The 13521-nt window shown below is 50.7% G+C and overlaps 1 protein-coding gene across 2 annotated transcripts in view; it reads right to left on the reverse strand.

Annotated features, from left to right (window-relative positions):
• Positions 1-1992: 1992 nt before the first annotated feature.
• The window catches only part of STUB1 (STIP1 homology and U-box containing protein 1), a 31131-nt gene continuing 19602 nt past the window's right edge, over positions 1993-13521 (reverse strand). The window contains exons 1-7 of one of the 2 annotated variants that reach the window (XM_044979953.1): positions 12741-12971; positions 9249-9447; positions 8292-8457; positions 6805-6895; positions 5540-5596; positions 4719-4835; positions 1993-3139 (exon numbers count right to left, since the gene is read on the reverse strand). In XM_044979953.1, coding sequence (XP_044835888.1) covers positions 3014-3139; positions 4719-4835; positions 5540-5596; positions 6805-6895; positions 8292-8457; positions 9249-9447; positions 12741-12971 — 987 coding nt within the window. In that variant the 3' untranslated portion in view covers positions 1993-3013. Of the gene's footprint in view, positions 3140-4718; positions 4836-5539; positions 5597-6804; positions 6896-8291; positions 8458-9248; positions 9448-12740; positions 12972-13521 lie in introns of those variants that run through there. The other variant, XM_044979954.1, reaches the window with a different exon arrangement.

A 13521-nucleotide genomic window follows, 5' to 3' on the forward strand; every position in this document is an offset into this window, starting at 1 on the left:
ACCCCTCCTGACTACAGTGCACAGACCCAAATAGCCTTATCCTGGTTCTGCAAGAGGGGAAACTGAGGCATGGAGTTACAGCTCCAGGGCAAGACTAGAAATAGATTCCTGCCCCAACCCAGAGTTCCCTCCATTGTAATGAACACAGACCACACTGCCTCCTATAGGTCTTCTTGAGCTAGTCTGCACTAAAGGACAATTCTGCTAAACTGATGCAAGCTAGGGTGTTGCTCAACAGCCCCAGATAGCTCTGCATGGAATTTGGGTTCGTCAGCCAATATGTAGGTCACAAGTGCAGCTGTCACCTTGCAGGCAAGGCCTGGCTCCGCCCAGCAGTTCTGAAATGGCATGAGGCCCTTGTCCGACTGACTCTGGAAGCAGTCAAGATTGAACACTGGTGCCTTGAAAACAAATCAACCAACCGTCTCCATGCAGGGCAAAGCACCTGCTTCCCTTCCTCTCTCAGTAATTGCTCTTGAGTTTGGAGAGGAGTTAGCTGAGAGAGGATGGCAAGAAAGATGAATTGGTTAGTTTGTAAAGTGCTAGGGATGAGCTCCATGAATGATTCATGGGACAGAAGGCCAGGCAGGTGCTGACTCCTCCCCTGAGCCTGATGCAAGAATGAAAGGATACTGGATGGAATTAAAAAGACACCCCACTTACCAATAACAGGCAATTCTCTCCTTTGCAGCCTGTCACTAACCTGGAGAACTCTTTGCCACAGATATCAGCCAGAGAACTCTTAGTATGACTGAAAAAAATCACTGGGCACTTCAAAAGAAAAAATAGCATCTACAGTTACATTAGCTAGGATAAAATGACAAAGGCCACCAGTCTTTCCACTTCAGAACACAGTACAATGATCACCAACTGAGATCAACAGAACAGCAAGGTACACAGGGAACAGAGGAAACCTTGACTCAAAATAGGACAGCGGACTGGCTAGACTAGTGGTTTGCTGAGACTTTGTTATATTCAAGTATCTTGCTATGTATATCGTCCCCTCTCAACAAAAGCTCTGTCTAATATACGTACCAGTGGCTAAGAGAGCAGAGACTTAGGACCCTGTCTTCATAAAGGCCAGTTTTCTTTCCCTCCTCCAGCTCCCTATAAACATCCTGGCAAATACCTGACCAGGTGGGCTAATGAGTTCATCTATAGATTCCTCCAACTGGCAGCAACACTGCTCAGCCACCTCCTCCTTCCTTGTGGGGAGGGACTGAGGCTACACCTTCACTGCCTTCTCCCGTCCTGGGAAGCACAAGGAGCTACAAGCAGTTCTTCTCTTACGATATGCAATGACCCATCCAACAAACAGGCTTTGCTTTGTATCAGTCTGAAAGCCCCTTCCCGGCCCTGAGATTGCACAACAGAGCAAAGATACTAATGCTAGCAGCTTTGCCCCCTCACAGCTCCTATAGTCTGAAACCCTTTGCAGCCACAGAAACGGGAGGAAACGCCCCACAAGACATCCTCTAGTTCAACGGAGTAATTGTATCATGCACCAGAGGGTTTCTCCAAGTATCAAAACACAATCAATGTTCTCCCTAGGAAAAATCTGATCATCTGAAGGGGACAGAACTTCAAGCAGCAGCAGAACAGGTTTAGAAATCAACAAAGCAAAAACCAGAGAATGCTCCCTGTTAGAGAACAGCCCTGCCCAGGTGATGCAATTGATGAGACATGGCATAGATAACACCAAAAAGAACACTTAGATCCCCCATGTGCAGACATGCAAATGGCTGCCTCGCATGTGAAGATTGCGGCTACCCTCATCTTTAACATGGAGGTACAGCCTCTGGAGACTACAGGCCCAGCATCCCATGCTGCATCTTAATGCGAGCAGCCTACCTGCACTCCTTACTAAGAGAGATGTAGAGGTGCGCTCCACTTCCGCTCCCCGGTGCCACTGGGGGCTGCTTCTGCCCAGCCTCCACCAGCCTTTTCAAAGGAAAGATCCCTATAATCATGAAACATTCAGACTATTTAACACTTATTGCTGAAATATTTATTAACATTGGCAAACTTCCGGAGAGCGAACTCATGAAGCCAGGCAGTCTGCAGGCCAATCAGACATCAAGACTTTCAACAACCAAAACGCTTTAGGCCGACTTTTTTTTAAGGATTTAATTAAAACAAATATGAACTTTCATCCAAGTGGTTAGCAGGGAACTACTGTCCCTGGGGGTGGAGTGGCCTCCCATGGGTCACGGCTTCCATCCTACAGGACAGTGGTTTCCCAGTACGAGCCCGCACGCCAGTCAACGTCTGTATAATATATATTTCATTTCCCTCCCCCAGCAAGTGGCTATTTACAGGAAAACATGAAGAGAACTACACTAGACAGACAGGAGATGTAGGAAGAAAGAAACACAAACTATGTACAGGGGGGGTGGGGATGCAGCTCAGCATGGAGAGCAGGAGAGCCCTTACGAGCCAGCTCCTCACTCGTCACAGCCTGGGCCCTCGCTGTAGCCACGGCTCCCACATCTCCCCAGGAGCAGGGCTTGTGCTGTGAGGAAAGGGAGTAGGCAGCTGTTTTTGTGGAGGACGCTCGTTCTTTACAGCCAAGGATCTGAGGTGGGTTCTGAAAAGCAGTGATGCTGGCTAGTACAGAGTGACACTGCTCTTCCAAAAGTGCTTCTGTGGATTGCCTCCAGTGCTGGGTCCTCGACAGGCGCTCCCTCTCGGCCTGCCTAAGGCAGTCTTGCTTCTGTCTATCATGTTGGGAGGTTACCAGGAGCCCAGGTGAGCAAGGAGCTGGAAGGACCCTCCATGGCCCTGCTCAGTCAGTCTAGCCCAGCTGTGGTTTCTGGGACACGAGATGATAATGCACTCTAGTCCAGCACTGCCAATGGATCTCTGGGCATCCAGAGGGGGGAGAGAGAGACTGAAAGTGAGTAAGGCATGGTGCCAGCCCAGCATGCTCAGAGAGCAGTCCATAGCAGAGCGTGCCTGTGCTGCCACAGCTGGGGCTGCGGTGAGGATCCAGAGGACTGTGCCCACTCAGCCATCAGTACTCTTCTACCCAGCCATTTTCTGATATGAATGCATCTATCACCTCCTTCATAGCAAGGTTTGGGATCAGCTGGTCTTGGGTTAAAGGACTTCGGGTCACAGGATCAAAGTGACCAACACGCTGAAAGGGAAGAGAGACCATAAGAAGGATGGAAATAGAGCACAAACCTCAGTAACCAGCCCCTTACCCTGTTGCTGCAGCTGCACCCCCTAGGCCTGCCAGAGACCTCCCAGCCACTCAGTCACTCTCAGTTCCCTGGGTGTAGCTAGCCCCATCTGCCCCCTTGCTACCTGAGGGATGTTCCCCACAGACAGGATGCCGCAGCTGGACAGTTTAATCTACGTTGTCTTGTCTCTTCCCCTCCTGTCTCCACTTCTTACTTCAGTATGGTACTTACCCTAGCAGAAACATCTCCAGTCACAACCATTTCCATGGCTGTGGGGGTTTCAGAAAAAGAACCACCACCCCACAGCCGGGAGCAGGCTGGCAATCCCATGGCACAGGGCACATGCAAAGGAGAGCGCTGAGGTGTAACTCAGCTTACAATTTAACGTTGCTCTAGGTGCACAGACCATCTTTATACTGGCCTCTGTTGGAAGACGATACACTGGGCTAGATGGACCTTTGGTATGACCCAGCATGGCCGTCCAAATTCCTCCAAAACTAAAGGGGAGGGATAGCTCAGTGCTTTGAGCATTGGCCTGCTAAACCCAGGGTTGTGAGTTCAATCCTTGAGGGGGCCACTTAGGGATCTGGGACAAAATCAGTACTTGGTCTTGCTAGTGAAGGCAGGGGGCTGGACTCAATGACCTTTCAGGGTCCCTTCCAGCTCTATGAGATAGGTATATCTCCATTTTTATTTTTCCACCACAGCCCCTCGAAAAAGCCTGAGAGAACAGAGACTTTACAGCATGGCCAGGAGGCCAGACGGCTCAGTCAGGTCTGGAAAACCCTGGCCGCAAGGTGAGATCCAAAGTGGATAGAGCTTCGCTGAGAGTGCCCAGCCAGCAGCCCCGCAATTAAAGCAGGGGCCTGGTAGCTCGAACACTTCAGACATTCTCCAAAGGGAATGGCAGGGTAAGGTAACTGGGACTCAACCCATGGAAAACTTCACAGGATGAAGCATTCAATTCCGTAAGTGTGGCTCTTCTCACTCATGCCCCCTCCTTTAAACAAAGATGGGCTGGGGGACAGAATGAAGCTCAAGCTTTAAAAACAAGATACTGCAGTATTTAATATTTGGGTGGTCTCTGAAACCCCACTGCTTTTTCTGCAGGCCCCACCCCTACCCACAGGTAAATTTCTACATTGTTACCAAGGGCTGGGGCGCACTAACACATCACAGTGCTTGCAAGGGCGGCAGCTGCTCTAGGATGGGGGAGGAAGGAAGCAGCACAGAGAAGCACCTGACCACTGAGAGTTTAGTTTTTGTCGCTGTTCCCCAGTACAGTCAGTTTCCAATCTTTGTGTGGGTTTTTCACCCCCCAAAGGGGGTGCAACCCTACACAATCAGCCAGGGGGCCTCGGGTGCAGGCGCACCATCTGGAACTACATTAACTCATGTTTGGAGACTGATCTGATTTTAAGTTGCTATCTCCTAAAAATCGCCCTGGGTTTCTCTCTCTCACATGTGCGTCCACACTCTTCCTTTCCTCCTGCCCTCCCACTCAGATGCCCAACACTCTGGTTCCCCCATTACCTGAAGATGCTCTTCTATATCTTTCCTGTCATAGGTAATCCCACTGGGTGTGATACAGGGCTCTCGCATCAGTTCAAAACTGATCTTCCCACACAGGTAATCGGGGATGTCTCGCTTCTGACTCGAGAGAACAAAAGTTCAGCATTAGGGAGCCATCATACAACAGGCCTATCTCCAGTCTAATGCAGCAAACCAATGAACAGGTGACCCAGGGACAGGACCTCAGCAAGGGTGCAAGCAGCACAGATTCCATCGCCAAGTCAGGCACACGATGGAGGTCCTGCACTGCATATCAGAAAACACAGCTGGAGAACGGGGGGGCGCCTTGGTTTCTCTCTCTCTCTCAATACCAAGGCCATATTTGCACTCCAACTAGCCATTAAATCCACCCCCAGCTGGAGCTTCTACTATACGGTTTATATTCCATCCAGATAGATGCCTGGCCTTCTCCATGGCTACCACATCCAGGAGAGCAGCTGACTGACAGTGAACAGTTCTCACCCTTTTCCGCTATGAAATGTCCCATCTCTACCAGCCATTGCTGCTGGAGTCCCAAGCTCATCCTCAAATCTGGGGCTCCATTCCCTCCCATGTGGCATCTGGCCTTCTGGTCCAGCTCTCATTTGAGAGAGATCTGGTATTCACAAGAGTTTTAAATCAGTCCAACAGCAGGGTGGCGGTAGGGAGAACAGGAAGGATGGGATAAGCCACAGTTCTTTGGGACCCCAAGCTAAACCACCTTATCAGTCATGTTTGATGCCCTCCCTGTGAGCACTCCTTGTCTGGTCACAGCTGCCACACCTGTTTAAGCCCATCCTCACCTTCCTCTTCTCATCCACCTGAGAGAACAGCTCATCCATATCTGCCAGGTACTTGTCCTGAAAGAGAAATAATCCCTTTAATAGGAGGGGGTCAGAGGGCCCTGCAGGACTTTGTTGCCTCTTCAGCATCTCTCAGGCTGCAGAGACTTTGGTACAAACACTGCAGCCACTGATGGGGAATTGTTCCCTCACCCACGCCAACAGCATGGGAGTCATTCGCAGAACCACTTTTACAGAGAACAAACTGGCTCACAGCAAAAGTTGATAAGGGTCTTGGTCTCTCAGGGATCCTGAGGAACAGGACTTGGTGTCTCCCCTTGCCAGCCTCTATCTGCTGATATCAGAGGGTCAGTCACATACAGACAGGAACCGTCTTACTTTAGGAGGCAAGAACAACACCTGTAAGAACACATCTTCCGAGCTGCCGAGTAGTTACTGCTCTACACTGCTGTACAGGAGACTTGGATTTAATGCTCAGACTCACTACCTAGACAACCGGGGCTGGCTATGTGTTGGTAGGAGTGTCAGCCATAACAGAGGGGATGGGAATGGTCTTGCATGTCAAATCAGTAGTGGCTCATGTGGTTGATAAAGCAGCGGTGTTGACAGCTTCCAAAAACAGTCAGTCTGATTGGGCCAGAAGAACATGGGGACAGGAATAAAGATCTTCATGGCTGCAAAGTGGGCATACAAAAAACCCACTGTCCACTTAATGCACTGTCTGTGGGTGGGGCACAGACTTTAGACAGTAAAAGCAACAACATTCAACTCATCTTTAACACCTGCTGCAGGGCAGTAAGAGCACCAGGAACAGCATGCACTCTGCTCACACAGAACCCCTCCATCATCCCCCACGGCCACCCCACTGATTCTTCTGACTCATCACAGCACCCCTGAAAGTCAGGAAATTGCTACAGCCATGTCCCCTCTAGACACACTCCAATAGGATGCTCCACAACCCCCACAAAACTTCTACTACGGTCTATTCCAACAAGCTGCAGCCCTGTGTGATGCTCTTCCTTGGTGCCTAATCCCTACTCAACCGCAATGAACCCAAAGCAGCACTGACTATGCTATGAAGTAACCCCAGCTGGACTGTGTTCATACCCCGCAGATCTGCTCCACAAGCAGGAGCTGTGGCGTGATGACCCTGGAGAAGAACTTCCCCTTGGGCTTGCTGCTCACACCAAGTAGGGACACATGCCCAACGCTACCCAGCAGGCCCAAATCCACACTGAGGGGATGGATTAATGAGGTTGCCTCACATGTTTGGCTTCAACGTTAGCCAGCTGGGCACGGCTCCGGCTCTCATCCACATTCTCCTCTTGTTGTGTCCTTCGGTATTCATCCAGCTCCCTAGGGGAGAACCAAAGGGACAACTTTCTAACTATATGGATGGGTAAGCACTGGAAGAGGTTATCTAGGGAGGCTGTGGAATCCCTGTCAGTACAGGTTTTTAAGAACAGATTAGACAAACACCTGTTAGGGATAGTCTAGGTTTACTTAGTCCTGTCTCAGCACTGGAGGCTGGACTTGATGACCTCTCATGGTCTTTTCCAGCGCTACATTTCTATGATTACAGTTCAGAACAAATGATCAGCAAAGGAACTTGAAATGTCACAATGGAGGAGAAGTAATGTTCAGCTCAGAATGAACACGCTCTTATTTCCCTTTCTTCACCTTCTTGGTGCAAGGACTCTGGCTTTCCGGGAAAGCCAGATAAGCAGGGACTCTCTACCATTTCAATAGTGTGAGCTTCCTTAGGGCAGTGCCTTCTAAGTGCCAGGGTAAGCTCTGGTAGAAGGCCACTATCTTGTCACCAATTTCACAGTACTGGGAAATGTTTACAAAAGCTTATCTTTTCCCCTCCTCCCTTTGCATACGGGAGGGTCAGCCTGTGGGATTCTGCTCTTTTCTGCCTGAGACCAGTGTTGTCTGGTATACAGTCCCTCCCTCCTGCTTGCACAGGCCCAGTGCTCTTCAAGATTCCCCTCATTCCTCCAGGCTGCGGAGAAGGCTTGTCTACGCTGTGCATTAATCCATTGTAGACAGGTGTAAATTCTAGTGCACACTAGAGTGTCATGCACTAACCGATCCAAGTGGACCCTGCTAGCACACACTATAACTTTCCTACTGCACAATGGACAAATTGGAGAGCAACAAAAATGGTAAAAGGTATAGAAAACCTGACCTATGAGTAAAGGTTGAAAAAAGTGGGCATGTTTAGTCTTGAGAAAAGAAGAGTGAGGGGGGATTTGATAACAGTCTTCAAATCTACTAAGGGCTGTTACAAAAAGAGAACTGTGAACAATTGTTCTTTGCATCCACTGTATGTAGGACAAGTAGTAATGAGCTTAATATGTAGCAAGGGAGACTTAGAAAGTTTTTCCTAATATCCAACCTAACTATAAGAGTAGTTAAGCACTGAAACAGGCTTTCCAGGGAGGTTGTAGAATCTCCATCATTGGAGGTTTTTAAGAACAGGTTAGCTAAACACCTGTCAGGGATGAACTAGGTCTACTTGGTCCTGCCTCAGGGCAGGGGGCTGGATTTGATGATGTCTCGAGGTCCCTTCCAGTCCTACTTTTCTATGATTCTATGACTAAGGTGCACTAAGGAACTTTAGTGGGCACTAGCAGGGTCCACACAGGTCAGTTAGTGTGTGACTCCCTAGTGGGCACTAGAATTCACACCCCACAAGCGTAGACTAATGCCCAGTGCAGAAAAGCTCAGAGATTTCTATCTGCATTACCTCTCCTTCTCAGCCATGATGAGTTTGGTTAGATAGGAGTGCAACTCATTTTCCTGATTGATCCGTTTCTCTTCAATGTTGTTCCAGCGCTTCTTCTTGGCAATCCGCAGTGCACTTGGAATATCATCCCCAAAATTCAGTCGCTGTTCCTTGGCTAGGTTATAGGCTGGGGAGACAACAGGTGCTCTCAAGGTTGGGGACAGGGTGGAAGAAGCTGATTCTTTGCTAAATCTAGTTAGGAGGTATATCTAATTAGAGGTGGGATTTGGGTCAGTGGATTATGGCTCCCACCACCTTTGCTTTGGCCAGGAGAGTCTGGTTTTGCCACTCTCCCTGAAGGAGGGAACAGTGAGAGACAATACCTGTGCCTCTGAGTGCTACATCACTCCCTCAGTGCAAAGCAGCTAATGGGGAATAAATCCGTGGGCCAAGAGCTGCACACAATGACTTGACCCCACTGGACCATCTCCATATAGAAGTTGATCAAATCACTGATTTCTACGCAGTTTAAGAAGAAACTGACTCCTGTTTAGGCTTCATTCCCATTCAAATATCAGCCTGATGTCAAGTGCAGAACCAAGATACAGGGAGTGGCAATTAAACTCCTACAGGTTTCCAAATGCTCTCTCTTCCTACAGAGGAATTGGATATGGGCAGTCTGAAGTGACTACACAGAACTAAACACCAGTCTTTTCTAGCTTAAATGCACATTTTGTATTTTGACAAATGGTGATTTGTGCCATATACTGGTGCCTGTTTTGTAAGAGAGGCCCATTCATTTCTCTGCAGCTGTGGCCCTCATCATGGTGCCTGTTTTGTATTGCTCAATTCTCTGTATGTTAGCAACAGCCCAAAATAGGCCCTGATATCCTGTTAATATAGGAGGTCCGGGCCACCTCTATAGGTTGGTGACCGCTTGTGCCAGGCCTGAACATTTAATAGGAAGACACTGCTCACCTCTCTGCAAGTTAGCGATGGCCTCATCATAGTTCTCCATCTCCATCTGGCACTGCCCCAGAAAGAAATGGGCCTTCACTGACTGGCTGTCTAGTTCCAGGGCATGTTTACAATCTGCCAGGGCCTTATCATGTTGCTGCATCTTCAGGTAACACAAGGCTCGGTTGGTGTAGTATACTGCCACTAAGGGGTTCCGGTTCTGGAAGAAAAGTCAGATACATTAAAGGTCTGCCGAGGATAACACAAAGCATATGAGACTTTCATAACTGCACCTGGACAGGAAGGGACAGAAGGGTTCAAGTCTTTCTCCTGCTCTTAGTATCTGTGAAATCTAAATATTACTGGATTGGTCCTCACTGTTCTGGTTATTTGCTCAACATTATAGTAATGGTCACAAGCAGTGCTGAAGCATGCAAGCTCTGGACTGCTGTGCTCTAGTATTTAACCTGCTTGGCCTACTGCACATTACCCTTTACAATATGGAGCCACAATTTAGGTACTAAGATGGAAATTAGCGTTAAAAGCTGTCTATCTGGGCAGGCTACTGAATCCTGGCTCATGTTTCCAGAGGCAGAATTCTGCTTTTCTCTCTCATTTAAGCCTTAACAAGGCCTACCAAGAGGGAGTGTGCCTTTCCTTCACTGGGCCAGAGGAAAGATACACCGTTGAGAGGCTCCACAGACTCCTCATTATCCAGTAGACAAGGTGAGATAGAGTTCTAAGGCCCACAAAGGATAGTTTTGCTCAGAAATCCTGCAAAGTATAATTGGATCCAGAGGTTTGTTTCGTGGGAGAGGCCCGATCCTTGACCTGAATTATTTTTAAATTACATAAATATTTTGCTCATGAAAGTTAGAACAGCATTGACTAGAGCCATTCAGGCAGGAACTGTACGTGCTTCTCCTGCAGAGCGCTGCCAGTGCAATATAATCCTGACCTTATGCAGCCTCTGCTATCCCAAACCCTGGGCCTCCAAATAACAAACACCAATGCACTTCTTGATCTGCTGCACCATGGACAGTTCCAGTCCTGCCTAACCTCCTCCCAGTTTTGCCAGTTCACCACATTCCTTAACAAATGAGCCCCATGGTATTGTAGCCCTGGACCTCCGCTTACTCTACCAACGCATGACAGTCCTGACCTGCAGCACCTGCTATTCTACTCCTGGGCCTCTGGCACAGCTCCACTGATGCATCTCAACCCTGACCTGCCCCCTGTCCTAGCTATTCAAGTTTTGGATTTCTCCACTCTGCGGTGATTTGATGATGTGGAGAAACATCCACTGGGGACTCTGAAGAGACTAATACACATTTTCACTTGTGAGTGACTCAAGAAAATTTGAACCCAAGTCTCTAAAGACAAAATGCTCTAGCTCTCAGACTGCAGCTTGTTCAGTAAGTGGATACAAGTGATGTTAACCAGCATGTCCTTAGAGCTAAGTGATCACTCCTGTCTTTCTAAATAGGAGACAACAATGAAGAGTCTAAAGCTGCATAATCTTGTCCCATCAGCTATTTCCCAAAGGAATATTGTATGTTGTTTACAAGTTCATCATCATGGACCCAGCTAACAGGCTTTAGCAGTTACCATGAACCAGCAGCCAGGTTGATATACAAAAACACACTTAAAGAGCAGTACCATGATAGACAAACTAGGAAAACCATGAATGCTACATTGAGACAGGCTAGATGGTGACAGTCACCCAAATCAAGAGTGTATTACAGACAACACAGAGCAGAGGCAATTTGTTGAGGGTGTGTGAGTAAACACAGAATAGACAGACTACACAAACTGGCTTTTGTAATGCTATCTTCCTAATGAAACAGAGGAAATACCTGACTCAGCTAAATACCAGGCGGGGCACAGAGACTATTCCAGACCTAGGAGAAAAGCATCCCAAACAGTAATCTCCTAACACTAGCAGCCCTGAGTGTTCAAAGAAATTTCCTTCAATCTCAAACTGTGCATCTCAGTCTGCAGAGTCAGAGAGAGAAAAAATCCCCTTGTGACCGGCATGATACAAGCAAAGGGTTTTATTTCCAAGAGGACATATGCTTAGGAACACAAATCCCCAAGAGCCATGGTATGAGCCCTAGATTATGGTTCTGATGGCACACCTGGAATCTGGACCACATCAAAGGTTCAAGTGCTGCACTAGACAGAGTTCACAAGCACTGCAGTGCAGTGTTATGTAGAATGGGTCCTTTGGACAACATTTTAAACTAAGATCCTTTCTGCCCATAACTAGTGGATACTTAGTAGAAACTAAGGCCCTATCAATAAATACTTCGACTATAGGGCTAAAGATCCCATATAGGACTTTGTGGAGAGACTAGGAGATAAACCGTGTCCTGTCCAAACCCTTTCAGCATCATAAATTCCAACATCCCCAGCTGTCTGCCTTTACTGCCATTGCCACTAACAATTCTCAACTCGCCTTTTTGTAAAAGATTGATATCCCAAGTCTGAGCAGCCAAGATCAGCATCCCAAGCTGAGCAATAACTGGAATGCTGAAAACATTGTCTGGGCCTAAATCCATAGGGTGACCTGAGTGTGAAATGTTTTTCCAGGCCTCCTGTTCCCAAGGGACTCTTGTTACCAACACAGCACTGAAGGAGGGACCAGGCCTCCAAGGAAGCAGGGACCTTAGCCTGGATTCTTCCCAAAGCAGGGTGGGGTGGGGTGTGTGTGTATGTTTGTTTTCAAGCAGGAACTGAGTCCTGCAGTATCTCTTTTCCAGGGACACACAATGGATACTGGCCTCAGCTTCAAACAGCTCAGCCCCCAATGTACAAACTGGCCCTCACCATACACAGCTCAGCTCTACCTCCCCCAGATAGCTCAGTTGTGTCCCCCGCAGTGGGTACCAGCCCCTCCCACAGATAGCTCAGCTCTATGGCTGCCCACCCCCCACAGTGTGTGCCAGCCTCTCCCCCAGATAGCTCTGCTGTCCCCCCTGTAGTGGATACCAGTCTCTCCCCCCAAACAGCTCAGCTCTGTACCCCCCACAGTGGGTGCCAGCCTCTCCCCCCAAACAGCTCAGCTCTATACCCCCCGCAGTGGGTGCCAGCCTCTCCCCCCAAACAGTTCAGCTCTGTGTCCCCCCACAGTGGGTGCCAGCCCCTCCCCCCAAACACCTCAGCTCAGCCCCTGCAGTGGGTGGCAGCCCCCCCGCAAACAGCTCAGCCCCCCGTAGTGGGTGCCAGCCCCTCCCCCCAGACAGCTCAGCCCCCCGTAGTGGGTGCCAGCCCCTCCCCCCAGACAGCTCAGCCCCCCGTAGTGGGTGCCAGCCCCTCCCCCCAGACAGCTCAGCCCCGTAGTGGGTGCCAGCCCCTCCCCGCAGACAGCTCAGTTCTAGCCCCCTACCCCCTAGGCCTCAGCTTGGTCCTGTAGGCCGCACGGCTCCCCGGTCCCTCCAGCCCAGCTCACGTTAGGCCGCTAGACCCCCCCCCCGGCCCGCGACAGGCCCAGCGCCCCCAGCCCGCACTCACGATGGCCCGGCCGTAGCAGGCGGCCGCCTCGGGGTACTTGCGGCTGACGAAGAGCCGGTTGCCCTGCTCCTTGTGCTCCTGGGCGCTGTGGCTCTTCTCGGGGCTGCCCCCGCCCGGGCCGCCCCCGAGCCCGGCCGCCGCGCTGCCGCGGGGCCCCCCACACGGCCCCCCGCCGCCGGAGCCGCCCCCCAGCCCCAGGCCGCCGCTCTCCTTCTCCTCCTTCCCCTTCATGCCGCAGCGCAGCGCTCCCGTGCGGGGCCCGGCCGGATCCCTGCGGCCTCGCACTGCGACAGCCCGGCCGGCCCTGCCCGAGCCCGAGCCCGCCTCCGCCCCGCCCGCAGCCAGCGGGACTTCCGGCGGGGCCGGGCCTGGCGGGCCTGGGCCTGGGGGGAGGGCAGGTGAGATGGAGTCGGCGCTGAGGGGAGTCCGGTGGGGCTGGGAGAGCGAGGGAGCTACGGGGGTGGGAGGATGGACTGGGGAGGGAGGTGAGGGCTGAGGGGGTTGGAGTGGGAGAGTCAGGAGGATGGAGTGGGGGGAGGTGAGGGCTGAGGGGAATAGAGTGGGGGCACAGCGGGCTGAAGGGGGGCTAGGAGGGTCAGGGCTGAGGGGGAAGGAAGGGGGGGTGAAGGGGTTGGCGTGGGAGGGTCAGGAGGATGGAGTGGTGGGAGGTCAGGGCTGGGAGAGTTAGGGAGCAGAGGAGGCTGGGGTGAGGGGATAGAGTGGGGGTCAGGGGGCTGAAGGGTGGGGCTAGGAGTGTCAGGGCTGAGGGGTCTGTGAGGGT

Source organism: Mauremys mutica, chromosome 11 (assembly GCF_020497125.1).
Source record: "Mauremys mutica isolate MM-2020 ecotype Southern chromosome 11, ASM2049712v1, whole genome shotgun sequence".
Lineage (NCBI taxonomy): Eukaryota > Metazoa > Chordata > Testudines > Geoemydidae > Mauremys > Mauremys mutica.